This window comes from Enoplosus armatus, chromosome 11 (genome assembly GCF_043641665.1).
Source record: "Enoplosus armatus isolate fEnoArm2 chromosome 11, fEnoArm2.hap1, whole genome shotgun sequence".
In the NCBI taxonomy this organism is placed as follows: domain Eukaryota; kingdom Metazoa; phylum Chordata; class Actinopteri; order Centrarchiformes; family Enoplosidae; genus Enoplosus; species Enoplosus armatus.
Window position 1 is genome coordinate 17,339,971 of NC_092190.1, and position 27,768 is coordinate 17,367,738.

At 42.5% G+C, this 27,768-nt stretch overlaps 1 protein-coding gene across 2 annotated transcripts; it reads left to right on the top strand.

Moving 5' to 3' along the window:
- The first annotated feature begins 471 nt into the window (after window positions 1-471).
- LOC139292394 (TSC22 domain family protein 1-like) lies at window positions 472-27,768 on the top strand. 2 transcript variants are annotated; one of them, XM_070914724.1, is made up of 3 exons: window positions 472-3,188; window positions 25,605-25,656; window positions 26,893-27,768. In XM_070914724.1, exons 1-3 carry the CDS (start codon window positions 472-474, stop codon window positions 27,160-27,162), a joined length of 3,039 nt encoding a protein of 1,012 aa, XP_070770825.1. In that variant the 3' UTR covers window positions 27,163-27,768. The 2 variants fall into 2 exon arrangements, with proteins under 2 accessions (XP_070770825.1, XP_070770826.1); XM_070914725.1 differs by lacking the exon at window positions 472-3,188 and adding an exon at window positions 24,990-25,241.

Consider the following 27,768-nt stretch of genomic DNA (forward strand, 5'->3'; position numbering starts at 1 on the left):
CTAGCTAGCTGACGTTACTCCTCTGTCAGGCTAGCATCTAATATAACGCTAACTTGCTCAGCAGCTATTCTACTTTCAATACGAGCAGCCATTACCACCTAGCTTCTCATTTGAAACCCCACAAAATGTTAGCTTGTGCTTAACAAAGGCACAAACAGATAACGCTGGTAGTTAGCCGGCAAATTAACGTACAACTGGCATCAGCTGACGTTAGCTCGCTAGCTACTCAGCAAGCGGACTCTAGCTTCTTTTGCCTGGCTAACTGTCACCGGAGAACAGTGAATCGTGTATGGCAGGCTGCAAATATTGGCACAACTTTGCCTGATATTTGCGAACAGCCGATACTTGGTTTAAATATTTATTTTTGATCGTGTTGTCTGTTGACCGTAGTTTTGTCAAAACGGCGCCGTTAACGAACTGCAACCTTATTGCATACTGTCAGAGACCAACTACCCCCCGGATTCTCTCGAAATGCATCATCCGGACCCTGCAGGAGACTCTGGCAGTGTTAGAAAGATGGCGCACCCGGCTGTCTTTCACAGAAGGGGTAGCAACACAGGCAGCGGGAGCGGCTCCGCGCTGTCAACACCGGCAAACCCGGTGGTCAATAACAGCCACGTCCCAGCAGATGATTATCAACCCTCCCTGTTGATTCAGTGCCAACCTCCTGCTGGTTCATCCTCCCCGGGTCCCCATCATATTCCACCCCACAGCCTGAATCTGCATTCCCAGCCCCAGGCCACACAGTCGACTGGAGCGCAGATAAAAAAGAAGAGTGGTTTCCAGATCACAAGTGTGACTCCAGCACAAGTATCTGTGAGTACCAACAACAGTATTGCAGAGGACACGGAAAGTTATGATGACCTGGATGAGTCCCACACAGAGGATCTCTCTTCTTCTGAAATCCTGGATGTGTCCCTCTCCCGAGCTAATGACATAGTGGGAGCAGAGAGAAGCTCTTCTGAAGAGACATTGAATAATTTCCATGAGGCAGAGACCCCTGGAGCTGTCTCCCCCAACCAGCCTTCAAACCCCCATGCCCTGAACCAGGCTCAACAGCATGGTGGGAGCATGGTCAACGGGACTGTGCACCATCACCATCAACATCCTCATCATCCTAACCATGCCCAGGTCTACCCTCTGTCCTCTGGGAGCAACCCTTCTGCCCTAGCTTCTGGAGCTTTACCTTGTGTCACCCAGAAAATGCCTTCTAACATGGGGGTCTCTCAAGAGAATGTTTCCCAGGCTGCCCCTCCAAGTATTGTTGCTCAGCCTGTGGGGGTTATGGCCCCTGGATCTGTCCCTGGAATGCACAGCTCTGCTACGGGCACTACAGTTAGCATAGTTAATCCCCAGACCAGCAGTGTTAGTAATGTGAATATGTTGAGCTCTGCCAACGTGCCTGTGAGAGGGGGGATCAGCACAAGTGCTAGCAGTAGCAGTGGTGGCTTCCCTCTCAATGTGATGAGCAACAGTGGGGGGAATGGAGGTGGTGCTGTTGCAGCTGGGGGTAACCTTATAACCACCACTCATGTCAGCATGATCCAGCAACACCAAAACATCAACTCCAACATCGCTATGACTACTACAACAACTGCTGCTGCTGCTGCTGCTGTCAGTGCCTCTGGAGGGGTGGGACTCTCCAGTGGGATCCAGGGAAGAGTTGGATCTGCTGTGCTGCAGCCTGTGAGTGCCCCTGTCACAGCTTTGGCCTCAGCACCTGTACCATCCATGCCTGCCCCAGTTCCAACCCCTGCGGTGGCTACCACCAGTTCTCGCTTCAGGGTGGTGAAGCTGGACTCTAGCTCTGAACCTTTTAAGAAGGGCAGATGGACATGCACTGAATTCTATGATAAGGATACCCCAGCTTCTGCTCCCAGCTCCTCTGCATCTGACACTGGGTCTCTCAGCATACGTCAGTTTGTCTCTGAGAGCTTTGTTGGGGCCTCAGAGAGGGAAAGCACAAGTAGTAGTTCTGTGAGTAGCACCATGAGTACATTGAGCCATTATACTGAGAGTGTGTGCAGTGGAGAGGCTGGGGGACCCACAGTACCCCAGCATGCCCAGGATTATGCCTCCCCACCCCAGGGCTTTCAAGGAATCCTCCCCAGTGGCTTAAGCATGGGAGTGTCCCAACCCCACATGCACCCCCAGGATATTACCCATTCACATGTGAAGACTACTGTGGCCCCCTCTGCTCCCTCAAACATTCATCAGCCTTCTCCCATGCCAGGCCACCAGACCACCATTGGACTCCCTACGCCTGCTGCACACCAGCAGCATCTCACCTATGCCCAGGCAGTTGCTAATCAATCCTTAGGCTCCACACAGGGCCTCATGGGTGTTCAGCAGCAGAAGATAGGCTATGCCTCCCTGCCACAACAGCCACCTGCTACCCCCCAAGCAACCCCAGTGCAGGTGAGGCCAAATGAGTACACCCAGCCACACCAAGGTATCCCCCAGGCTGCTGCTTCTCAATCTCTGTCCAACCAAGCTGGATCAGCTCCCTCCGGGCCAGCTAATGAAGCGTGTCAGATGATTGGAGGCCCGCAGCAGTCACAGGCACTCCATCACACTCAGCCCCAGCAGCCCTCTTCCCTTCAGGCCACCACCTCCAGTATGCCCTCTCATGTAGGAGTACCAGGTCTTGGCCAGCAGCCTCAGAGCCACCCCGGCCATCTGGATTGCCAGCAGCAGAAGCCACAGTCACTCTCAACACAAATCCAAAACCCGGGTCTGGGCACCCAGCTGCCCACAACAGTCCACCAGAGACAATTGTCTGCACCAAGTGTGCCTCCTCCCAACCCTCCGAGCGACCCCCAGGCCCAGCCCCAAGCCCACAACACTGGGAATAGTGGTAGGATGCCCCCACAGGGTGTTCCTCAGAGCCAACAGTCTTGTGTCAGCTTGTCCCAGGAACACAGCAGTGCCCAGGCCCTGGCTCATGCTGCCCAGGCCAGTGCCCTCTATGCTAGTCTGCCCACCTTCACCACTACCCAGCTGCAGGACGCCCAGCGGCTGCTCCTCCAGCACCAGTCGGCTTTGTTGGGGCTGCCCAAGCTGTCCGGAGGGGAGTCTGGATCTGGATCCAGCACTGGCCAGGGTCAAGAATCTGAGGGCAATGCCGCTACCGCCAGTGCCTTAACTGCATCAGCTGGTCTCAAGACTGTTGATGGAGAGGAGGATGGGTAAGATATTCTATTTCATTACTTCCTTACTTTGTTTATATTTATTTGATGACTTGTAACCACATTTCTGATGTGTATGTTAACATGGGCACGAACATTTTAGCACTAGTCTGGAATCAAAGTAGGTTACTGAGAGATGCCTCCTGTTAAATGTGCTTTTGTAACCCAACTTAGCATTCAGAGTCTGTTTGAAGCTGAACGATTTCACTGGTTGCTGTGGCAGCTGTGAGGGAAGAAAAGTGTTATTGTTTTCCTACATGGGCAACAGACAGTAGCCAGGCGGCCACAGTCTGTCAGTCCTCTGTCAGTGGGACACAGTGCAGGCCTCAGCTGGATGTGACGTCTCTTGTCTTTTATCAAGTGGCTGCAATGATTCGACATTTTACCTAGCCTGCCTCCTTGCTTGAATCCCGACACTCTGCCTTACAGGGCACAATTTCTGCTGGGTGCACAGTTCGCCGTACACACTGCCTCAGCACATTTGTTGTTGAAAAGCAGGAAACAAGGCGGAGGTTGTATGATTATTTAATTAGAGATAGGACAAGGCAGGTAGCTGCAAATGTGGTAGAAATGAACACAATAGTCTAGTTCTACAGATGAAACAAAACATTACAGACAGTATTTCATTTTGTTTTACAGTCCATCTCACAAAGCAAGGCTTAAAAATACTCTTTCAACCTTTGGATGAACTCATGAGGAAGACACGGTGGTTAACAGTATAGTGCAGTAGTCCTTTTTCTTCACTAAAAGCTTATTGATTTTTTTTATCTGTCTCTCTCTCTCTACTCACCATCTCTCCTTTTCCTCCATCTCTCTTTGTCACTCCTCCAGTCACTACAGTTGTGCTAGTGATTTATGTGATGAACCAGCCTTACAGTCCTCTGGAATGTCCTCCCAGTAATGAGTTTTAAGAACTGATTTTAAGGTTACAGGGGAATTTTAATCACCTTGCAGCAGCCACAGGAAATTGCTCACATTTCAGTCTCTCTTACAATCTTAAGCTCTTTTTCCTGACTTCTGAAAACTTTGTTATTACCTCAGTGTTTAGGATGATTTGCATATCTGAGCTATAATAATGAACAGGTAGGAAGGAGAAGCCAAGATGAGTTGATTACTGGGATGGTTTTCATTAGTGTAAAGGGTAACATGGATGTAATGATGTTGGTTTTGTTTCTGCTTGTCTTTATGGGCCAGTTAAATGGATACTGAAGGATGGCTACTGTTATCACATGATGTTTAACTCTGAGGAATGTGAAATCTATGGGGATCAGGTGGATTATTGTCTTTGATGATAAGTAGCATTTGGGTGAAACCAAAGCCCTTGTTACAAATGGGAAGATTGTCTTGGTGAATTAGGCTCACGGTTCATTTCTCTGTATTTTACCTACTGTCACACGAGTGCAAGTAGTTGACAGTGCCTGCAGTAGTCAGTGTTTCCTTTGAAGCAACTCTAACTGGAACTGGCTATTTCTCTGTCATTCTTAACCAATGAACCTCCATTGACAAAAAAGTAGTGCAAACCCAGAGATGACAGCACAGCCTCATCAGCTGATGCAAGCACACACTAGCTCATGTGCACTTACTAGGCATGTCCCAATCAAGGCCTTTTCCCCCAGAGTAGTAGTCATTTTATGTTTGATCATCTGCTTGATCCAGTTTGTTATATATATATACTTTTTATTCTAAGACTAGACTAGATATACATACATACATTTAGAAAAAGTTCTGTTCTCCAGGGTTATATGTACATTATGTATAGCACTGTTAAGTCACTTTACTCAATTTCCTTGTGATAAATGACACAGATGGATGGAAATAAAAAAACTAAACCTGATGGAATGTATTATTTCCCTGGAAAATTTGTGCTCAACATGCATGAGCTAATACTGAGCCTCCAAAAAGCTTTTCAACAGCTCATTAGCTCGTCTAACCATCGTTGAGGTCAAGCTACAGTAACTTCACTGATCAGTGTTACTCTTTCATCATCACCCACATAACAATTTACAAAGCTGGGAGAACCCGAGGTGTGTTATGTTTTATTATATACTGTATAGTCCAACTTTTGGTTTTGTGCTGCTAGAATCAGTTTCTGATTGATTATTATGAGCAGCATTTATTGAAGTTGAGCATTAATTTAGAAGTTATTTGCAGATTTAAAAAGTCCTGAATGAATGGTTTTTAACGTACTGTTAGAGTTTGTGAAAGACAAGTAAGTGATGTATTTCAGTTGTATTGGTTGGATTGATTGGTTTTCACATTAAGTCCTTTGGACAAATGGGGGGGAATATCATAAGGATTTAAAATGCAGGGGTTGGACTAAAGGATTTCACACTTCACACACAATCTAATTAGCAACAAGTATTATGCATTGTGAAGTTCATAATATTTGAGTTTTATTTGTAGGGTTGTGAGAGACGTGTTGATTCCACTCTGGAAGCTGTCTTGAGGCTGTCTACAACTTGCATATGTTGCACCAATGTTGACTTGTGTTGAGGAGAAACAAAACCAAGTGCACTGCACAGTGGGTAGTTCAGGGAACCTGGGACATTGAAGCATTCCCAGCAACAACACACAACCTGGATGTCTCTGCCTGTTTTAGAAAACTTGATACCTCTGTCACTCACCTTTTAACTTAATGAAATCTAATTATGGCTGGCATTATTATTTTCAATTTGCAGTAATTTTTACAACAGAATTTTGGAAAATGACACTAATAGTTGATGCCCACTATCATTAAGTTATCACACTAAATTTCATTGTGGTAACACAGGAGTGACTGGTATTAATTACTTTCATTTTCTGGCTGAAAATGATGGTAATTTTGTGTGAAGAGGCAGTAAAGTAGAAGTGACTGCACCTTTTTGAATCCACTTTAATGGAAGCATTTCTAAGACCTGGGACCATTTTCCTTTGTGTACTAATTGCAGAGGAGCCAGAACCTCTCATAAAATCTGATTTGTTCTCTATCTGGTAGAAATGTATACAAGCGTGTTCTGGTTGGGTGTGTGTGTGCCATGTTAGTGGTTATACAGTTCCTATGGTCTGCTGTGTGGCTCCTGTCAACATATTTTCTGGTTTTAATGTGTCAGATGACCCTGTCCTCATAAATCGCCACCTAAGGCGCTGCTGTAAAACACCAGAGTATCTTTTAGAGAGAGAGTGTGTGTGTGTGTGTGTGTGTGTGTGTGTGTGTGTGTGTGTGTGTGTGTGTGTGTGTGTGTGTGTGTGTGTGTGTGTGTGTGTGTGTTGAATGTGGAAGGGTGTCAATTGTGCATTTGCTCTATCTGCACTGACAAGTCATTAATGGGATATGCTCAAGATGGGTGGGTGGTCTGTATGTGTGTGTGTGTGGGCAGGCTGCTGCTTGACTGCTGGGATTTATAGGCCATTCATTGTAAATCAATGATGAGAAAACGGTGCCAAATGTTTAATGGCATATGCAAAATGTAACTTATGTTACTAAACATTAAAATGTTACAGTTTGTTTAGTAGATTGGCATTAACTTTAGTGCATGGTATTAAGTTTTGTTCATTATTATGTCTGTTGGAGATCTGGCTGTGAACTCATTTCAGATACTGTATAAAGCCTCTTGTTTACAGTTTTTGAGTTCTAATTAACAGATTGGATGTTTTTGTTTTGGATGTAAGACTCATTTCTCCTTTACTCCCTCTAGTTGGTATAACTTCCAGGGAAACACTACGATGATACGTCCGCTCAGATGTCAATAGCATTCAACAACGGTATCGTGTTGAATAGTAGAAGTACTGTAGCTGTTGATCTGACAGCCCTATGTTTAAAAAAAAATACCCCAGGTGTCGTGTTGGTGGGGGAGTGTTTCTTCAGCTGCCATGAATGTATTTGACTGGCCAACGGCGTGCCAGTGATAATGCATTGTGGCAAAAGTTGAACCAGGTACTCTGTCTTTGCAAAACTGGCCTGGATCTATTTGCCGAAGCCCCTGCTGTGCCAATGCAATGATCTCATTGAAATGAATGAGGATGCAGTGCTATTGTTGGTCTGAACACGGCCTAAGTGTGTGTGTGTGTGTGTGTGTGTGTGTGTGTGTGTGTGTGTGTGTGTGTGTGTGTGTGTGTGTGTGTGTGTGTGTTTGAATGTGTGAAGGCTCAGGGGAATGTGGGTTGGCTGGCAGCATGATTGCTATCTCTGCCGCTGTCTGTTTTGAATGTAATCTTCCCCCTGGCAGTGCGGGGAGCCAGTGTGTGCTGGGCCTGTTGCTCATTGTGTGGAGATCAACGAGATCCCCAAAATTCACAACGCACAGAGGAAGTGACCCAACCTGACCCTACCCAACTTAGTCAGGTCTACTGCAGCTGGTTGAGACCACTGAGGACACAGCAGACTGGACCAGATGGAAAATGTTTTAAAATAAATTATAAGCCTTTGCTGAAAAGTGATATTTCATATACCTTTGATCTGAGCTGATATAGTTGTTCCTAGCTTCATTTGGTCCATTTTCATATATGAATCTGATTTATTTAGCAATTTTTCAACAAAAATAACTTAATTTGCTTGTAACAAAACACAGAATGTGTCAATGATGCGCTCCTTGTACTAATTAACATAACAACAGCCCTTAATGATTTCAGTGTTGCTCATAATAATAGCACTTTGCTTGTACAGCTATTTGCTTAACAGTACTGAAAGTTTGTAATTTTTAGAATAATAAACTGGTCAGTCACTGACAAAAGGCTGCTGAATCCAAATTATTCCTCTGATTAGAGCAATCCTTTTGTAAAGCTATTTAATCAAGCCATACAAATATTTCCCAGATCATTTTGCAAAATTGAGCTGGAAATGAGTCATGGACTTAATATACACTCAGGTGCCAAGACTGGACAGGTGCTGTGCCTTTTTTTTTTTTTTTTTTAAGCAGTGAGAATTGTTTAATGATGTTACGACAAACACTCAACCACAGTTATTTTTCGTAGCAAATGCAACAAATATTGTGGCATTGTTTGGCTGTTGCCTTTTTATATCTGGTTTGTCCACAGTTGCACATCACTGAAGTGTTTCACTAAAAGTAAACAACATTTGTTATTTGTTATGCTGCTGACACCTCCCCCATTCCTACCACATAGACCAAGCCAGAGAACACCAGAACACAGCAGAGCAGCAACATGCTGTGTATGAGCGGGAGGGAGGGAGGGGGAGAGCAAGGGAGGTCTCACTACACGCTACTGAATGTTTACTATGTCTTTCTAAGCCAAGCGGTAAAAGCATGAATGGCAGAAGGAAGCTAACCAAGGAGATTGTGAGCAGTTTACTGCGTGTTGATGAAACTGAGGTTGATACAAACCACTCGTATGTGCATGTCTCTCTATAAATCACCCCATGTCTTTGTCCTTATTTGTATGCTTTGTGCAGATGCGTCATTGATTTCATTTGTCTCTGCCCCCTTCTCTCAGATGGCTTATTTTTCCATCAATAAACAGGATTGTTTCACTTAAGAGTGCGTGGGAAAACTAATGGCTTGTAATGGATGATAATGGATTGTGTTTTAGCCTTTCATCTATGAGAAAATTGCCCGCCCACCCCTGAACACACACAGTGCCATGGTAGTCTAACCCTGACAACAAACTGCTCTCTCTTTTTATTTTTGTACCTGTACAATGTAGGCTGCACTTAGATTTCTGCCTCAACTATTATTTATTTGTTAGTTTATTTATTGTCCACTGAGGGGTCTGTAGTGCAGTGTCTTTGGTCATCACATTATAATTACACTCAAAATGGGTTGTCCCATTGAGTTCACAAGAGGTTCAATGTTTGCCTCTCTGTTTCTTGTTTGAATAAGACAAAAGATAATAACTTTGATAGCGCTGCAAATGAAAAGCATTAACCAAAATACATATTGTTGTGCTGATTCACTTCCTTATTAGTTCAGGAGGACATAGACTTTGACATTCCTCGTGTCCCTAGTAGATTGTTTGGTCCAGTGCTCAATGCTAACATTTTATAACAACATTGTCAGGTTTTTGGCCTCATGCTAATAGCAATAAGCCAATATTGTTTTTGGGATCTATAAAAAGTATTTTACTGTTTTTAATCCCATGGATGGTGAAGGACTTTTCTATAGGCGTCAGTGTTTCCCCTAGGATGGAGTTGTAGCAGTGGAGGTGGAGGGAGGTGCTGGGGGGTTACTAAATGTCTTCCGGCACCAGAAGAGCTCTTGAGGCCTATATAAGTACATACAGTATCTTGAGCATCACTTCTCTTTCTGTTTAAATGTTGACATCTACTCAGTTCTTGTTGTTATGATCGTTGTGCTGACATTATCAGGTAAGCGCAAAGTTTCTCGTTTATATGCTTTACTCACAGGTGTGTGAATTGACCTGGATATGAAGCGTACGTAGCACAATATACATACGACGTTTGTTTCTAAAGAGATAAAACGAAGCCCTCTCCTCTCTTCCCTTCTCCTTTCCCCTCCTCGCTTATCTTTACTTCGTTTCGCCTCTCGTAAAAAAAGAATAGAAAAAAAAAGATTGAAACAGGGAGACCCTTGAGAAACAAGTACTTGCATGTTAACATGGGGTTTGAATAATTAGCTCTAAGTGGGAGACTCTTGCTGGAGCTACTGTGTTGTTGTAACATGCTGTATTAAGGAGGGTTGGGCTGCTAGACGAGGCTGATGGCTGACTGTCATTGACCACTGAGCCCTCTACCATTGTGATTTACATTTTTTTTTTTTGTAATTGGATGATCTGTGTAATGAGGTAGCTTAAGCATAGGCTAATAGGCTATAGGGAGGAAAACTAAGGAAAGACCGGGTGAGTAGGTGAGGAGGGGCTGTGAATGGGCTCAAATGTAAAAAAAAAAAACAAAAAAAAAAAACACAGTAAGAGTTCATTCATCATTTGTCATCAATAAAGGAGGATTAATTACTTTGTGTTAATTGAGGAACATGTGTGACACTATGAAGTGGTGCTGATGGAGGTTTCATGTTCAGCCACACATTTTTATTCTAAGGCTTTAGTGGACTGCCACTGTCATCCCCCTAAACATGCAGGCAATGTGCTGAATCATGGCCGACATTCCTGTGGCCAGAACACTGTCCAGTCAGCTCCAGGAATTACACACTCACAAATAAAGAGAACGCTGTGGATGACTTTGCTATCGGCAAAGGCATTCCTGCTTTTTTTTTACTGCTTTTATTCAAAGTAACTGATAAAAAGACTTAATTCATATCAGTGTTCTCAGTGCTGACAGGCTGAACAGACCAGCTCAATAGTTTCTTCAGGCTGTGCACAAAACTATACAAACTATTTGCATGTGTGCGGTCACCTGATGAGATGTGAGATGTCTTGCACACTTGACTGACTTGTCAAACATAGCTTTATCTATACTGAGATGAGTGTCCTAAGTTAAATATTATTCACTGGATTTAACGCTGTTTTAACTACATAAGGCGAAGAATCAGCGAAGACTGCAGCATCTATTATTTCCATTATTGTTTAATCTCATTTATTATTTACTAGATTAATAGTTTGGTCTATAAAATATCACAAAACAATCCCAATTTCCACAGTCAAAATGTTGTCTTCACATTACTTATTGTAGGAAGTAAAGATAATTTCATTTCCTACCGTAGAAGGCTATGAAAACCAGAAAATATTCACAATCAACAACTTAAAGGACTGAATTGGATTTTGCTTAAAAGATTATTTCAACAAGTAATTGGTAATCAAAAGGTTGCAGATTAATTGACTAATGTTTCAGCTCTAGAATCCACACACTGCATGTCAAAAAGGGAGAAAACATCTTGAAAAGGCACCAACTGAACCTTGGTCTGGTGACTGCAAAGAAGTGCAAAAGAAGTTGAGAAGGACAGATACCAGCAGACAAATGATGTAATACTAAATTTCTACTGGCAGCAAGTGTTTTCAAAACCTCTTTTGGATCAGTCTCATGCCTGTGTGAAGCCAGACTTGGGACAGGGTCAGCATTGCTTTGCAAAAAGACTGTAAGCATGCAGAAACGGCTAGCCTGGGTCTGTTTTAAAATCACTCCTTTACAATTGAGATTTCCTGCTCAAATGTTAGAGCCAGTGTGTGTCACAGGGGTAACTGTGTATTTATCTGGTTTGCTCAGGTTGACGGTGTCAGATAGTTTCGGCCTTTCTGCTCGGCTGTGATGACGCAAGAGCTCTATCCAGAGTGTGTCTTTTCCCATAGGGTTTGATATTCATTCTTGCTTTGTGTGAGCTAATCCCCTTCTCTATGCTCTGTGGCTGAATGAGGAGGGCTGCTGGTGGGAGGAGGGTGCAGTTTTTTTTTTTTTTTTATCTTTTTCCCTCCAATAGTCTAGCCAGCTGCTTCTCTTATTAGCATGAGTAAAGCACAGAGACACTTGGCTCTTCAACATGTGTGTGTCCGGTACTTTAATGTCTGTGTTCTTTACTTTTCATTTCCCATATATTGAATTTATTCAGGTACCCCACCCAAGAAATGTTTTTTCTCTAGTATTTTAGATGTACGACTATTTATTTATAAGTCTGCGTTGATTGAGCAACAAATCTTTTGAAGCAGATTGTGTATTGTCAGTCCCCACTTGACTAAAAGTCAGAAGCCAAAAGTGACACAAAACGTGTTTTTAATTAATTTAATAACGTATCTTATACATTTCCTTTGGTCTCTATTGACACAGTCACTGTAGCTTTTCTGCCTGCAAACCATTTTCAGCTCTGTAGAAGGTGCTGTACTACCCCCTGCTGGTCGGCAAGCTGTGAACTGCCCACATACTTCAGGCTCATCATGTGTATGCTGTTTTTAGGCTCAAAAGCACCATATTTGTCAAGGCCTATAAGTCTTAACATTGACTGGTCAAATGACCGTGGGAGAGTGCTCAAGTACCACTGCTGTGAACGCTCCCTTTCAGGCATGCTAACCTTGGTGCTGGGAGGAGAAAGTGAAGCAGCAGAGCCACAAAATCTAAATCTATGTTGCCACATGCAGAATGACCTCTTTCTGACCAAGTGGTCCATTGTCGGTGCCATGTGTACGGGGTTAGTCAGCTGAACAGATTATCATAAATTTGTTCAATTCTGCCAACACAGTATGGAAATCCATTTCCCTTTTAACCTTCTTGGGCTTGGAATGATTCTTCTTGCTGAGTTTCTTGGCCAATTAACTTTGAATCATATTAGCCATTTTTCCAGTCCTATTATAATGTGTGTGGGTTTTTTGTGTGAAGCTTGTTTTGAAGCTTGCATGATATATGTAGTCCAAAATAACATTTTCACTGTGTGGTGCTACAGTTGAACGTTAATTGGTTTGAAAAGGTTTATGTATTCATGTGCTGGCACTTTTAATATGCATCAACATCTGAGACTTATGTGGGAGTTATTGAGGTCACAAAGCAGTCGAAAGAGTCGTTCAAGTTGCATAAATGGCGATGTGAGTTGTTGTAGATTTTAGGATGAAAGGAACTCATAAGCAGTATTGCAATCCATTCACAGGAAGTAAATTAATGAGAGTTAAAAACGTTTCACAAAACAAATCTCAAATCAAACTGGAAGGGAGGATCGAAGAAAGAGGACGAGCAAGTGCGGTATTTCAAACATGTTTGATATTTAGGAGTTGAAATCTGGATGATTATGTCAGTACTTTCCGCAGGACCACAAGAGCCAATGAGAAGGACCAGTCTAGACAAGTCCCTGGAACAGCTGTCAGTGTTGCTAAGCAACGGAAAACATTCTAGCCCTTGAGGCTAACGTTAGCTAGCATACTGCTGTTGACAGATATTAAAACTAAAATCTCACCTCCAGTTCTTGTTGAAGAATAGACAATTTTCTCATCCAGACTGGTTTAGCTTTCTGCTTTCGTTTTTTGTCACTGCAAAGCAGCGGTTTGGATTTTAAAACTCCTGTAGTCTGAGCCTGGCTGTAATGAGCAGGGGACTGTTAACAGCTGCTGTGGAAAGCACATCATGGTGAATTCCACTAACATTTAAAATAACGGCTTCAGTGAGACAGTGAGCAAAACGAATCAAACCTCCTTTGTCTACTAGCAGACAGAGATGACAGCTTGCAGACATAATGAGGCTTTGTGCTCAAAGAAATGCAACAAGTGACTCAGCTGGCTTGTTGAGTCTGATTTTTTGTCAGACAAGCAAGGCACAACAAAGACATGGGGTATTGACTTTGGGATTAATTGGTGGCATTCTGACAGAAATTGAATGCTTCTAACAGGAATCCAACCTTACAACAGGAGGTCTATTCAGGTCTTTTGTGAAGTTTAATTGGCACTGAGGCATGCATTGGTGCTAGTATTTGCCACCAGATGGCAGTGTATACCAGCCCAGATCTCTGAAGTCTTCTAACAGCCTGTGGGATGTGCAATTTAGCCTGGCAATACAGCACTGTGTATATATTTTCAAAGAAGTCAGATGAATGTGTTTGCCTTCTGAATTTTGAATAGAAATCTAGTGTAATGATAGAGCATGTTGCCTCACAGTGTTGATCTGTGATTGAGTCAGCAGGTTTATGAATGTGTATTAATTATGTGTATTTCAATTAAATATATAAGGGTAATTTTCAGTGTGACGGGGAAGAATCCTACTATGGGAAAACTGCTTAGAAACATCTCAAAGGGAAACAGTGTGTTATGCTCAGGAGGAAATTGAATGAATCCTAAAGGTTATCTGTGAGGTTTTGGTGGACTGGGAGCAGTTTGTTAATTAGATTTTTGAGTCTTTAATTCCATTTTTATTTCCATTGTAAGGTCACACACAACAAGCTTGTCTGTACTTCCTCACCTCCTGGTATATTGTCATTAATCTGCTTTTCTTTTTTCTGTCTTTCATGTTTCCCTGTGGCCTGCATTTTTGTTGCAACAGGTAAGATGTTTTTTTTGTTTTGACTCAGTGATCCAATTTTTAATTGAACATGGTTATGAGATGTGCATTAAGCTGACTACTGATTCTCAACTGAACATGCTGAACCAACTGGCCTCATTTTACTTAAAGTAAATCTACGATGTGAGGTTCATTAACATCAGACTGTGAAGAATGTAGCCTGATTAATTGCTAATTCAGATGTGAGTAAAGGAAGTGCATGAGGTTACATTTTATTTAAGGAAATTCCCCATTTAATATTGTTAACGTCCACTTGATATCAAATCCACTGTGGCAGCAAACATACGTCTCCAATCAGTCTCTCATTTTTCTTGAGGCAAGTTACAGAAAGCTCCATGAACAAAATTTACTTAAAGTTACAGGAGGAGTTACAGAGGACTGTTGACTTGAATTCTGATTTGTCACCAGAAGAATCAGAATTAGAATCAGAATCAGAAACAGTTTATTGCCAAGTAACATACATTACAAGGAATTTGCTGTGGTCTGAAGGTGCTATTGTTTTGATAACAAATAAGTAGAATATAAAAGCTAAAATAAGAATAAAAATAAAAATAAGATAAGATAAATAACAACAGTGCAGTGACCAGAATAAAGTAAAGTGTCCAGGTAAAGTGTCCAGTAGGGGGTGTGTGCGTTAATGTAACGCAGGGGGAACAGGGGCGGTGTACGCTAATATAACGTATAACTTGTGTTTGTGTTGGGGGGTTGGGATCAGTGCAAGACTTTGGCCGTGTTCATCAGGTTGACTGCAGAGGGGAAGAAACTGTTTTTTGTGGCGGGAGGTTTTGGTCCTGATGGACCGCAGCCTCCTGCCAGAGGGGAGAGGGTCGAACAGATGGTGTCCGGGGTGGGAGGGGTCGGCAGCGATCTTCCCTGCTCTCCTCAGGGTCCTGGAGGAGTACAGGTCCTGAAGAGATGGAAGGTTGCAGCCGATCACCCTCTCTGCAGAGCGGATGATACGCTGCAGTCTGCGTCTGTCCTTGGTGGAGGCAGCAGCGTACCAGACGGTGATGGAGGAGGTGAGGATGGACTCTATGATGGCAGTGTAGAAGTGAACCAGCATTGTTTGTGGCAGGTTAAACTTCCTCAGCTGCCTCAGGAAGTACATCCTCTGTTGGGCTTTCTTGATGAGGGAGCTGATGTTCAGCTCCCATCGGAGGTCCTGGCTGATGATGGAGCCCAGGAAACGGAAGGACTCCACAGTGTCCACTGGAGAGTCACACAGGGTGATGGGGGCGGGTGGGGCTGCGCTCTTCCTGAAGTCTACAACCATCTCCACTGTCTTTGAAGCGTTAAGCTCCAGGTTGTTGTTGTTTTTGCACCAGGTCACCAGATGGTCAATCTCCCACCTGTAGGCAGACTCATCCTCACCAGAGATGAGTCCGATGAGGGTGGTGTCGTCCGCGAACTTCAGGAGCTTGACGGAATGGTGACTGGAGGTGCAGCTAGTGGCGGTGTGGATCGCTGTTACTCCTTCTGAACACAGTTATAATATGTGTTGATAGACAAGTTCTATTGGACTTTGGCAGTTGTTGCTACATTTCAGCAAACCTTTCCTCTATATAACTGTAAATCCATACAACAGCTTTTTTATTTGTGGTCACCATTTTAGAATTCTTGCTATTTTGGGTCAGCTTTGACCAAATTGTCCAGATGTAAACTCAGAAATATCATACTCATTAAGGCCACCCGAGTGAGTATTCCAGCAGTTTGTAAGGGTGAAGACTGTATATGTGAACTGCATTCACTACCAGGTATCCTCTGCTAATCATTGGTCCCGAAACAGGCCACAAACCAGAATCCTAAATGATGTCGGGGGTGGTGAACTGTCACTATGAAATTGCCTTATTAAGGTTTCTCATAGTTGGCATATGACCTTATCCTGGCCTATGTGTAGTCGGAATAGAGCAGAAAATGAAGTTCATGTATCCTGAATATAAGAGCAGAAGGCTCATCTCCATGAAAGTGCCATGATGATGGTGAGACTGTCAGACTGTAAAGCTGTGCAGGAAACAACTAGTTTGTTTGTTTGTAGCTAAGCTGTGCTTATGATAGCTCTGCTGTCGTCAGAGATTTAGGCCCTGACGCTGGAGTCATCACTAGTTAATCCACTCACTGCCATGTCCTCTTCTCTTCCCTTGTAATCTTGCATGTGATCTCTCACACATACACACACACACACACACACACACACACACACACACACACAAATGAGAAGGGGTCAGGATCTGTAGCGCTAATTGTTCCAGAGTTATTGATTTGATGAACTCTTCCTGACCTACTTCAACAGTTGATTTAAAAGACAGAGTAAACAGAGCAGGGTCATGATTCTTTTCACTGTAAATGAATCTAGCCATTTTTTACAAGCTTTTTACAGCTTTTCTCTGTTAACAAACCAGCAAATAATGGCGGTGAAAGACATGAAAAGTTGTTGAATTTTATTTTATCAGTGTCAGTAGAGAAACTTTTAGAGTTTTTTTTTTTTTAATTAGCCTGGCCTGAAAAGTGAGCATGACACTTCAGAGGTTGGAATAAGTACACTTGCTTAAAACTGATCCTAAATAGACAGCATGTAATTGGATGGCTGATACTGTGTGTTAGGTTGTATTTAGTTGGACTAGTCATTAAGGTTAATGTATATCTCATCAGCTCACAAATAGAAACGCAGGTTTCCTGCTGATGCATTCAGTCGGCCAAAAGCATCCGTGTACATTAGCAGTACATACGCCCACTGCTTGTATGGATTGGGCTGAGAGACCTGCCGATTGTGCTGGTGGGAGGTTTGTTGAGATGTAGACTAGGGCATGAGAGGGAGATGACTCACTTGGTCTCGTGGTTCTGTGGAGTATTAAGAGAAAAACAGCCTCCCACCAGCCAACACAAACACACACATCATTCTGTTATCTACAAGGTGGAGGCGGTGTAGCAGGTGTGTGTGTGTGTGTGTGTGTGTGTCGTAAAGCTCTATGACCCAGACATCAGTGTGAGTAATCTGTCCTCCATCAGACTCTAACAGATGATAAGAAGATAAAACATTTTTTTTATTGTTCAATTCAAATGGAAGAGGGAGATAAATGGAGACTCTCATCTTTGTCAGGACCAATCTGAGTTTAAGACCTCGGACATTTTCTAAGAAGTAGTGCCATTGATTCCAACCACTTAAAACTCCCTGAAGATACCCCAGCTGACTTGATAATGGTTTCTCTGAAAAACCTGAGGCACAAAATCTTGCTTTCACAGTATTCCTCATTGCTTTATATAAATCAATTTCTGACAACAGCGAATATATAAACAAGCTATAAGGTGTTATTATGTAACAGTAGCCTGTTTGGAATATACATTTTGAGTTCACTTATTTTTAATTTCAACTACCAACAAGTTATATTACAAAGTAGATGTTATCAAAGTCATTAAAAGAGTTAGTATTCTTATATAGTGTGATACTTAAAGTAAGTAAAGAAGTCTAAGTAAAATTCATGATTAAAGTGTTACATCAAGACAGGCCTGAATTAAACTGTGTTGATGTGTTGGCAGGTACATCCATTCTGTACGGACATTTCTGAATGGAGATATGAATCCCTACATTTACCCTCCAACCCCATAGTGTGCCTTCTCTCCTCGTCTTTATCGCTGCGGTTAGCATTATTTCTGTCCTCTGTTGTCTGGACTCGGAGCGCTGTGTGTTCTTTGGCTGCTAATCCTTTTAATGCCAGGTTTCACTCCACATTACTCAAACCTGCTGCTCACACACACACACACACACACACACACACACACACACACACACACACACACACACACACACTCTCTTATGTAACTTGGATCTTCTGTGTGTGTGTGTGTGTGTGTGTGAGAGAGTGTGAAAAAGAGAGAGTCGGGACCTATTCTGAAACAGGTCTAAATAAATAATGCAGATGTTGTTTTCTGAGCAGCTTACTACAGATAGCATTTAGCAGCAGAAGTTCAACCTGCTTTAATTGTGACATTGTTTTTTTTAATTTTTTTGGCTTGAATCATTTATGAGGATGCTCGAGGACCACACCTGTTTTTTGTTTGTGCATGTTAAGCTCATTTGCTAGATGTGATTTGCACATTTTCCCTGTTTTCTGATGAATCATCAGTGGTGCTTTAGGTTATACATTTATGCCTTAGGTTATACATATACATTTTTGAAAACGTGTATATTTCCTTATTTTTTTAGTTGATAAACAATAACATTACTTTTCTTAATGAAGGGATCAAAGTTTGTTTCAAGGCGTTTGAGACATGTTACTCTGTTGGTTAGCTAAACTGAAGTGCTGTAAAGCAGACTGCTGTAGGAGTGTATGACCCAACCAGAAGTCATGTGAAAACTGATTCACCACACCTGTTTTTTGTTTGTGCATGTTAAGCTCATTTGCTAGATGTGATTTGCACATTTTCCCTGTGTCTTTATGTGCAGAATCGTCATCGGTGGTGCTTTAGGTTGGTCAGATAGTCCAGTAGATCTGCTGTGATGTGAAGTGCGAGAGGATATGTTTCCTTCCATCATGTATCCTACAGCTTGCTGTTTAAGTGGTATATTGTAAAAATGCAGTTATGTTAGACATATCAATATTTTTTAATTGCAGAAAAGCTGATTATCCAAATGCACAAATATGACCTGATGATTTTCAAAATTTAGTGGAAAGGTTCATCAGAATATCTGGTTTGAGAATCAAATTGAATGTGCTATCTGTCTAAACACATTGCAAAAAAGAAACACACAATTTACATCAGTTAAACCATATTTATGTATCTTTTCAAGACAGACAAACATTTGTCTTTTCATCTGTCCACAACTTTTTTGAGACTGTACTAATGCTGAGGCGGTGGATCCAGACATTTCTAGCTCTTGTGTCTCTGGCTGACACTCTCTCCCTCCTTCTCTCCCTCTGCCTCTCCCCCAGTGTGTGTGAGTTTAGAGCGAGGACTAAGGACTTGCTGCTGTCAGCCCAAATGCTCCAATAGCACCCCTCTCTCTTACGTATAGAGGCCGAAATGGCCACTCATCATTCCTCCCTGCCTCTCTGACTGACTCACTCAGTAGCTCTCTGTCATTCTCCATAGTCAGGGTGTGACTATGGAAAACCACTGCCAGGGCTTACTGGTAAAGTCTGTGTGTGCTTTCCACTATCAAACTACAGCTCAGCCAAAAGCCTTTACAATTCAACAATTCAATAGGCCTCTTTTTTCATCGCTGGGACATGCCAGGCCCCTTTTATTAACTTTTAGAGATTGCATTTTCCCTGAAACGCAGCAAATGTGAGTGCAGTTCCACTTCCTGTGAGTAAGACACATAATTAGCACTCCTCATCATAATCAAAAGGAAACAATAGTGGATAGTTAGTCCTATTTATGAAGTAGTGTTGTAATGAAGCATGTTTATTTCAGTCATGCAGGTAAAGAGCTTTGGAAAGCACTGCTTGGGTACATTACCATGGAAATAAACCAAAGCCAGACTACATTTTAGTTTTTGGCACAGGATTTAAGTCTGAAAGGCATCCACTGTGAATTATTACTCATTGGAGCCTGGTCAGGTATGCACTGAACCAGTGAGTGAACTATGGCCAGTGTTTAGATGATGACTTGCTACTTGTTGAAACTCTAAACTTCCACAACAGCTATCAAAGCTACTCATTGTGGATCTAAAAAGAAGCATGACGCTGCCACTGCATTCAAAAATTGGTTTTGTTGGAAAGTTGGATGGAAATTTGTCAGTGTTTCATGTTTTTCTGATGGTCTTGTGTTTGTGCACTTGGCTGTTAGAACAGTATGTCTGAGTGAACGGGAGACCTGCCTGTTGAACTGGTGTTGTGGTATAGTGTATCTTTTACACACCATTTAGGGTGGACAGGTTAAAGTAATCAGTGTATCCAGTAACTAGCGTGTGTGTAGTGTGGCAGCTGTTGGCTCTTGGCCAAGTCACTTTTTGTGACGTTAGCCTGCTGTACAGTAGCCTGATGCTTGCAGTGCCGGACTATACATTTGGCATCAAATAAGCTAATGTTATGATAAAAATCATCAAATGTTTGTAACAGCTGTATTTCACATCACGTGGCATTGCAGCGTTAGTCCTAGTCCAAGAGGTGGTGGTTACGTCCATCCACTGACAGTGTGTATTTGGACTGCAGGTATGTTAGGCTAACGGGACGCCACATATACATTTTTGAAAACGTGTATATTCCCGTATTTTTTTAGTTGATAAACAACAACATTACTTTTCTTAATGAAGGGATCAAAGTTTGTTTCAAGGTGTTTGAGACATGTTACTCTGTTGGTTAGCTAAACTGAAGTGCTGTAAAGCAGACTGCTGTAGGAGTGTATGACCCAACCAGAAGTCATGTGAAAACTGATTCACCCCAGCACACCAAGTCAGTTAGGACAAGTGAAATCCCCCGCATTGTGCACATCCTTTACCTGTTGTTTCTTGGCCGGCCGTCTCTAAGCCGGCGGAGGCTCTATCAGTGCATGTTGTGTTTTCTGCCTGTGGAGGCACTAAGCCATCTTAAGGCAGGCTTTCAATGAGAAATGACAAGATAAGACCCTGCAGCACAGGGTCTCTTGTCTATCACGCAGAGGGCTGGCATAGAAAATGACATGGTGTAAAAAATAAAAATAAATAAATAATGATTTTGTTAATTTTGGAACTGCCAGAAGTGTCAGAGCTGCGTTTGCAGATTTGAGGGTGACTTTGACCTCTCAGTGATTCTGACAACCTTCGTGTGACAATGAAAATATGTCGTCTTATTGGTAATCTCTGTCTCCCCCAGACTTTTGGGACAGTCTGTACTGTCAAGTCCCCTTGTACATCCCACCCAAACTAGACATTTATATTGCATCTACATTACTGTGGTCTCATTGATGAAAACTGCACGATTCTAAAGAGACACTCGATTGTATGCTGGTCTGTAAAGAGATTTTGATTGGTAGTATTTGGGATGGTAGAAGGCTATGCAGAGGTTCAGTGATGCTGAAGAGTTTGAGGCTCAAAGTTTTATTGTATATCTGTGTCTCTGGCTATAAAGGGAAGAGGGCTTATAGTGCAGGAGCGGGGAAATCACCGGGCCACATGCTAATCTCTGTTGAGGGTTTATGTAACTCCCAGAATCACATGATCACACGTCACCACCCGCCCAGCTACCGTCGGTACTCAGAAATTCACTCACTAGTCAGCCATTCAAACACAAATGGATGACATAGACAGAGGAAAAATGAGGAGCACACACATGCACAGTCATCATAACCTGGCATGCTGCCTTTGATTCCCTGTGCAGCTGCACTCACTAATGCATCTATAGGGCGTGACCCAGGTCTGCTCACTACATTTAAGAAGGATACGAGGGTTGTCAGAAAACACTAAACAAAGAAGTTTGGGAGGCACTGCTCTGTTACTTTTGGAGTGTACATGATCCTGCTGACTGACGTCTCCATGAGAGTGCGGGGAGTACGAGTGCAAGGCCATGACGAGATGGCGATGAAGCTTTTGTTCTGGGAGCTGGAGCAGCATCTCAAAAGGTAAAATAAAGACTGGGAATCCCCAGGGAGGCAGTACAGTGTAGCGCTGCTTGGACCAATCACTACAGTAGCTGCACACAAAGGGGCTGCATGGCTATATTGTCCTTTCCATTCAGTCATTCATGGCTTTGAGGGCAGCGTTAACACTGAGGGATACTTAAAGCAGATCCTATAAACTGGTTTCCTGGGCACTCAATTAAATTTAATATCTATAGTAAAAATATTGGAGGGTGCATTAATGTATAATTGCAGTATAAATTTGTGCCACTTACAAATATCTCAAGGCGACTGAGTAATTAAACCCACAGCATGTTTCTTTTTTTGTCACTGAAGTGCTTGCCATATTCTGCTGTTTTGTAACATCTCTTGTTGCCATCACATTGGTCCATCTGGTCCATCATTTCACATGAAGTCACCCTCTCTACAGTATGGCAACACATAAATACCACAGTATAATAGCTTTACAAGATGAGCCTTGCTCCTTTTTCTTGTTTTGTATTTTTTATTTATTTATTTTTTTTTACAAACTGCACTGAAAACTGGAAACTCTGAAGTTTACATTGGTGCTACACAGTTACTAGTTTGTTAGGTACACCTGTACAATCTAATGTATCAGGTGTCGATTAAACTCCATGGTAATTTTAAGGGCATAGTTAGAGGTTGTGTTGTATTAGACTGCATTATCTTGAGAGGTATTTCTAATATTGCCGCTTTTGGGTATGTAAGCTTCTTTATTTTTTTTAAAATAACCTTACTCTCTGTAACAGATTTTTGTTCAAGCTTTGATTTAGTTTTATTCATAGTAAAAATGTATGTTTGATTGAAATGATAAATTAGGTAGAGATGTAATGCATATTTGATTGTGTGTTCTCATATTTATTTAAAATGCCCTAGTAGACCAGACCTCTCTTGATGGACCTTGAGCATTAGTCTGCATACAGTTTGGGTCATTTCTGTCTTGGGTTGCCTCAGTAGGTCACTGGGCTAGTGTTGTTTTACAGCAAAGTAACAAGGCCATCAGTTGGCTGACCTGCCTTTTATAACAGTCTGTGATTGCCCCCAAGCCTCACAGGAACAACATCATAGGTCAACTCCACTGGTGATATTGCAGTAGAATTGAAATGTTTAATGGTTATAAAAGAATGAAAATATGAACCTGACAAATCTAAGCAAGCCCTAATCAGCATCAGAAAACATTAACTTGGCAACAAATCCAAAGTGTGTGTGTTTCGGAGTGTGGCCACATTAGGCGTGGGTTTTATTCCTCAAGAGCTGCAGTTGCACTGGCTATTTGGGTCTGGATAATTGGCTAAAGCCTCTTCCAGTCAAAGAAGAGACCGGAAGAGATAAGTGTGGCTTAGAGGCTCTTATTAAGCTATTTGGCTTCTTGTTAACGTGTTTGATTGAGATCAGAGGTGAGCAGAAGCTGAGCGTCTGATTCACGGTACCAGTGCCTAATAAGCCAGGATGTGTGCTGTGATACCCAAATTAGCCTAAACCCCCATTTTACAGGTGACGGCTGACTTTTAAATCACTTATCACATTTTAAAATGGACTTCAGCGTAGCTCTAGATGACCTGCATTATCTTTTCTGGACCTTACATACCTGTGACCTCCCCTCCCTATACACCTGATCTTTATTATTTTATAAGCTGAACATTTGGCTTTTAGTCAGTGTTTCAAAGGTTCTCTAAATTGGTCGACCATTTTTATATTTGTTTCTTTATTGTCTGTGTGTGTGTGTGTGCATGAGATCAGAGGCAATGTCAAGAATGTGTACACATGATTTTGAGGGTTTTGGGTGTGTATGGAATTTATGACAGTGGCCAGGGTGTGTAGGGAGGTGTGTGTGTGTGTGGGGGGGGTCTTGTTTAGAGGATGTCTGTGGTGGGAATTTCTGTGTGGAGTTTTAGGTGTGTCTGTGCAACCAAGATACTCCCTCTATAAAGTGTTGTGAAGGTGTGTGGAAATGTTGTTTGAGTTAGATTGACCTCTCTGGTGTCCCTTGTCTTGCATTGTCTTAAAGACATTTGACAGTAATCTCTCAGTGAAATGGGTCATATAATATGTTCCAAACAGCAGTCGTCAACTTCATCTCGGGGGGGAGTTCGAAATCGACATGTTGTGATCAAGTCAGTGACGGTCCAGGCATGTCTCCAAAAGAAGCTGCTTGAGAATATGCCTGTTGCACCTTATTTTGGAAGTGGTGTGATGGTGCCTTTGCAATTGATTTATTCTGTCAAAAATATCTCCTTATTATTTTGCACCAATTAAAACCACATAAGTATGTAAGTGTATGAAATATGTCATTTCAATTGTCATATAGTCCAACAGAAATTCTAACAGAAGTTAAACCAGTTGCGATTAATATGTCTTTTTAGTATATTTTGACCATTAAGACAGTTCTGCAGTGCTGTGCAGGGCCACATGGGGGCAACATGCGTATAGACATAATATGGAAGTCCAAAGCTTTTTCTTTGAATACCTGCCCAGAGATTAATGGCTTATTTCTATCTGATTATTATCCTCTGGATGTTGATTATATACAGAAATGTGTTGAAAAATATGGTGTATTACATTTTTGAACACCCAAATAATGTTGGGGTAACCATGGACAGTGTGCCTCTGTATACTAGTTTATTGTTCCCAAATCAGGGCAATTAATTCTGCCGAAAGGGCTATATTATAAAAATGCTGTGGTGAGCAATTTTAAACATTCGAAACATCCCTAAAATTGAGGTAAATGATGCATCAGTGCATAAAATGTCATGTATTAAATACACATTTGTGACCTAAACCTCCAAAACGACTTATATTCGATATGAGAATATATGGTTTTTGTATGAGTGATAAATGAGGACCAATTAAGACCAAACTATCAGCCTAGGGATTCCCTGTAAGTGTTACCCAGGGATGAAAAACACTTAGCTTCCTTGTTAGGGAGATAAAAACAAGATTACATCTCTAAGGTTAAAACAGGTTAATTTCTTGTGTTAATAATACCAACAAGGCAGCACTAGCGGTTGGCACATTCACTTTTCAACAGGATGATTCGTGAGTATTGTCGCTGTAGTTTAAAGGACCAAAATCTTGCCCTTCCCCTGCCTGTTTTTCAGTACTACAGCTCTTTCTTCTTCCCTTCCCATCCGGTTTTCCCCGGTTTCATCCACCTCCTCTCCGTTCTTGGAATATTTTATGCAAAAAGCATGTCAGCTGAGCGGCAGGTGGGGGCGTTCCTGAATAAATTATTCAAACGACCTCCGTCTCGACCAATCAGGGAACGTCCTCTTTGCTTGTCGCTGGATGAATTATGCGGGCTTGTCCCGAGCTGCAGATTTTTTTTGTGTGTGGAGCCGAGATGAGCTGACCTTGGCTTGTATTTGTACCGCTGCGGTCGGTGCACGAGCTTCACCGGACAGAACATAGAATAGCGCGTGTGGATGTGTCTCGCGGAGCTGGTCGTGTGGAGGTCGAGACTGGACTCGGGGTTGTTTTTTTAGCGGACTGTGAAACATGACCAGCATGAATTCGCCGTGCTACACCGTGGCTATGGATCTAGGCGTCTGCCAGCTGAGAAATTTCTCCATATCGTTTCTGTCGTCGCTATTGAGCGCAGAGAGCTCGCACGTCAAGCTCGACAATAGGTAAATACTGTGTTGGGGATACTGTGTGGGAGCGCTGTCCTCTGTATTCAGGGCTCAGCTCCCTTCACTTGCACCAGTAATGTCATCGCTGTGTGATGGAGGCAGTGCTCAGTTGATGGATGCTACAGTATCAGCACCACTGCCATAAACGCTTTGTAGGAAAGGGCATTAGGACTTGTTCCACAATGACACCAGGGCGTTGATTTAATAGAAATTTCCAGAGGCTTCCTGTAACAACCCACATTTCTATAAAGGGAAGAAAGGCTGGTTCGCCATAGGCTGCGGCTCTCCTTTTTTTTTTTTTGTATTACAACACCGATCGGTTTAAAATGTGTTATTAATTTCTATTTTCTTCTTTTGCAGCTCGTCAGGAGCCAGCGTTGTGGCCATAGACAACAAGATTGAACAAGCAATGGTGAGTTTTCAACTTGTTTCTCTCTTTACACTTCGGAAAATGTTACAGAGGCTTTAAATCCATAGTATTATATGGGATGGATGTTTGTTTGAAAGATAGGACTTAATTTGGGAATATATTCAGGGATAGGAGACTTATTGTGATGAAGTAGTACATTGCATTCCGTTACATGCTGTTTGGTTATCTGCGTAGTTTTGTGCGGGACAGGGACAATAGTGTATTCATTTAAATATCTGGCAACAAAGCAATAAAGGAAGCTTTTGTTTATTACTGTGGAGTAAAATGAATGTTACCTGGTATTGTACCGTGCTGGGTACTTTAAGAAATAACCGTGTAAGTTACGATAGGGCCGAAATACAGTTTGTGCTAATGTGAAAGTGGTTAGCTTAAATGTAGCTGGATGGAAACTAACCTACCGGTTCCCCCAAGCCAACCGCTTCAGACAACGTCACGGACGACTTATTTAAGTGGCTTTTTTTTATATCAGTGCAACAAATGTGCTGGCTCACTCGTGGTATTATAAAATCAGGTCTGGGAACTCAGAGCCTCTTTCCCAGGAAACCGATCGGAGTTTTATTTTCTGTTTCACTGTCTCTGTTGTTGTCGCTGCTGTCAGCGCTGTTGCTAGGCAAACTTGAAGGCTCACACGCCTGGTTATAAATATCTCGGCCTCTGATTGGCCCACGCTTAAATGTGGGCAAGCCCAATGACGTAGCACCTGGGAATACTCTGTTTTTTATCACATATTATCACCAGATTAGATTTGATATGGAATCATTTTTAAAGATCTGTTTCCACCTCTGCCATGATGCATGTATAGTTTGTAATATCTGTAAGCAACAATCATTTTGTACATATTATTTGTGGTTCTTTGTGGTTCAATCACACATTTCAGTACTGAATATGTTGGCAGCACTGTTAATCATTCATATAATAGATAAAAAAAATGCTTTTAAATGCTCTTTTGTCACATAAGTGCGATTTCCCTCCTTTGGACCAGGACCGCATATGAGTTTCTTTTTCATTTCTTGGCATTTTTGTTACTAGTGTTAGATTTATTTCTTCTATGTAATCTAATTTCTGGCATCATGAAACACCTGAGACACAAAGAATTTGCTGTACTGGGCCATAGGTTAGATAAGGTTGAGAAGCTTTGGGTTAGTGCCTGACTCTTCTTTTATGTGAATTTGATGATGTTTTCCTGTAGTCATAAACCCATATCTCTGTCCGTCTCAGGACCTGGTGAAGAGTCACCTGATGTACGCCGTGCGTGAGGAGGTGGAGGTCCTAAAGGAGCAGATCAAGGAGCTGATCGAGCGCAACTCCCAGTTGGAGCAGGAGAACACCCTGCTGAAGACACTGGCCAGCCCAGAGCAGATGGCCCAGTTCCAGGCCCAGGTTCAGACCGGCTCCCCGCCTGCCCCTCCGACTGCTGCCACACCGGGACCCCCAAGCGCCGCCACCCTCGCCCAGCCCACCTCGCACAGCTCTGGCCCTTCGGCGTAGCCCGGTCTGCACAGACAGACAGACAGACTGACTGACTGACAGTTTTTTTGGAGTTCTGCTACAGCAGCAGAGCTAAACTTTGCCTTCTACAGCAGGAGGTGACGCTGTTAAGACAAGAATTTGCACATATTTATCTCTCAGAAGGATGCAGCCAGCGGGACGAGCGTTGCAGGGCTGCACGGCACAGTGGGGGGTGACAATCTTGAGATACTGTATGGGGGGTGGTTGGTGTCGGAGAAGGATTGAATCATCGAACATTTGCCAAATAACCCTTGGACATATCAACTAGAATGTCTTACCAAGAAGAAACAAAAGAGCTGATCAGTGGCGACAATATACTTAACTATAGATTTAAAAAAAAAAATCACTGTGCCTGTGTCTGGATTTTAAGTGATGTCGATTTAACTGATGACGGCAACAGAGGAGTAGGAGCTGGAGGATTGTATTGGTTGTTACTTTTTTTGCTGAATGATGTAAATAAAAGTGGTTCTCTCCCAAGGCTAGATCCTAAAGTTACAGGTTGAGAGATTTGAGAGAGAGATGGAGAAAAAAAAGCCTTCTCAGAGTGACAAATGAAGAATGTGAGCAATTATTATCACGACAACG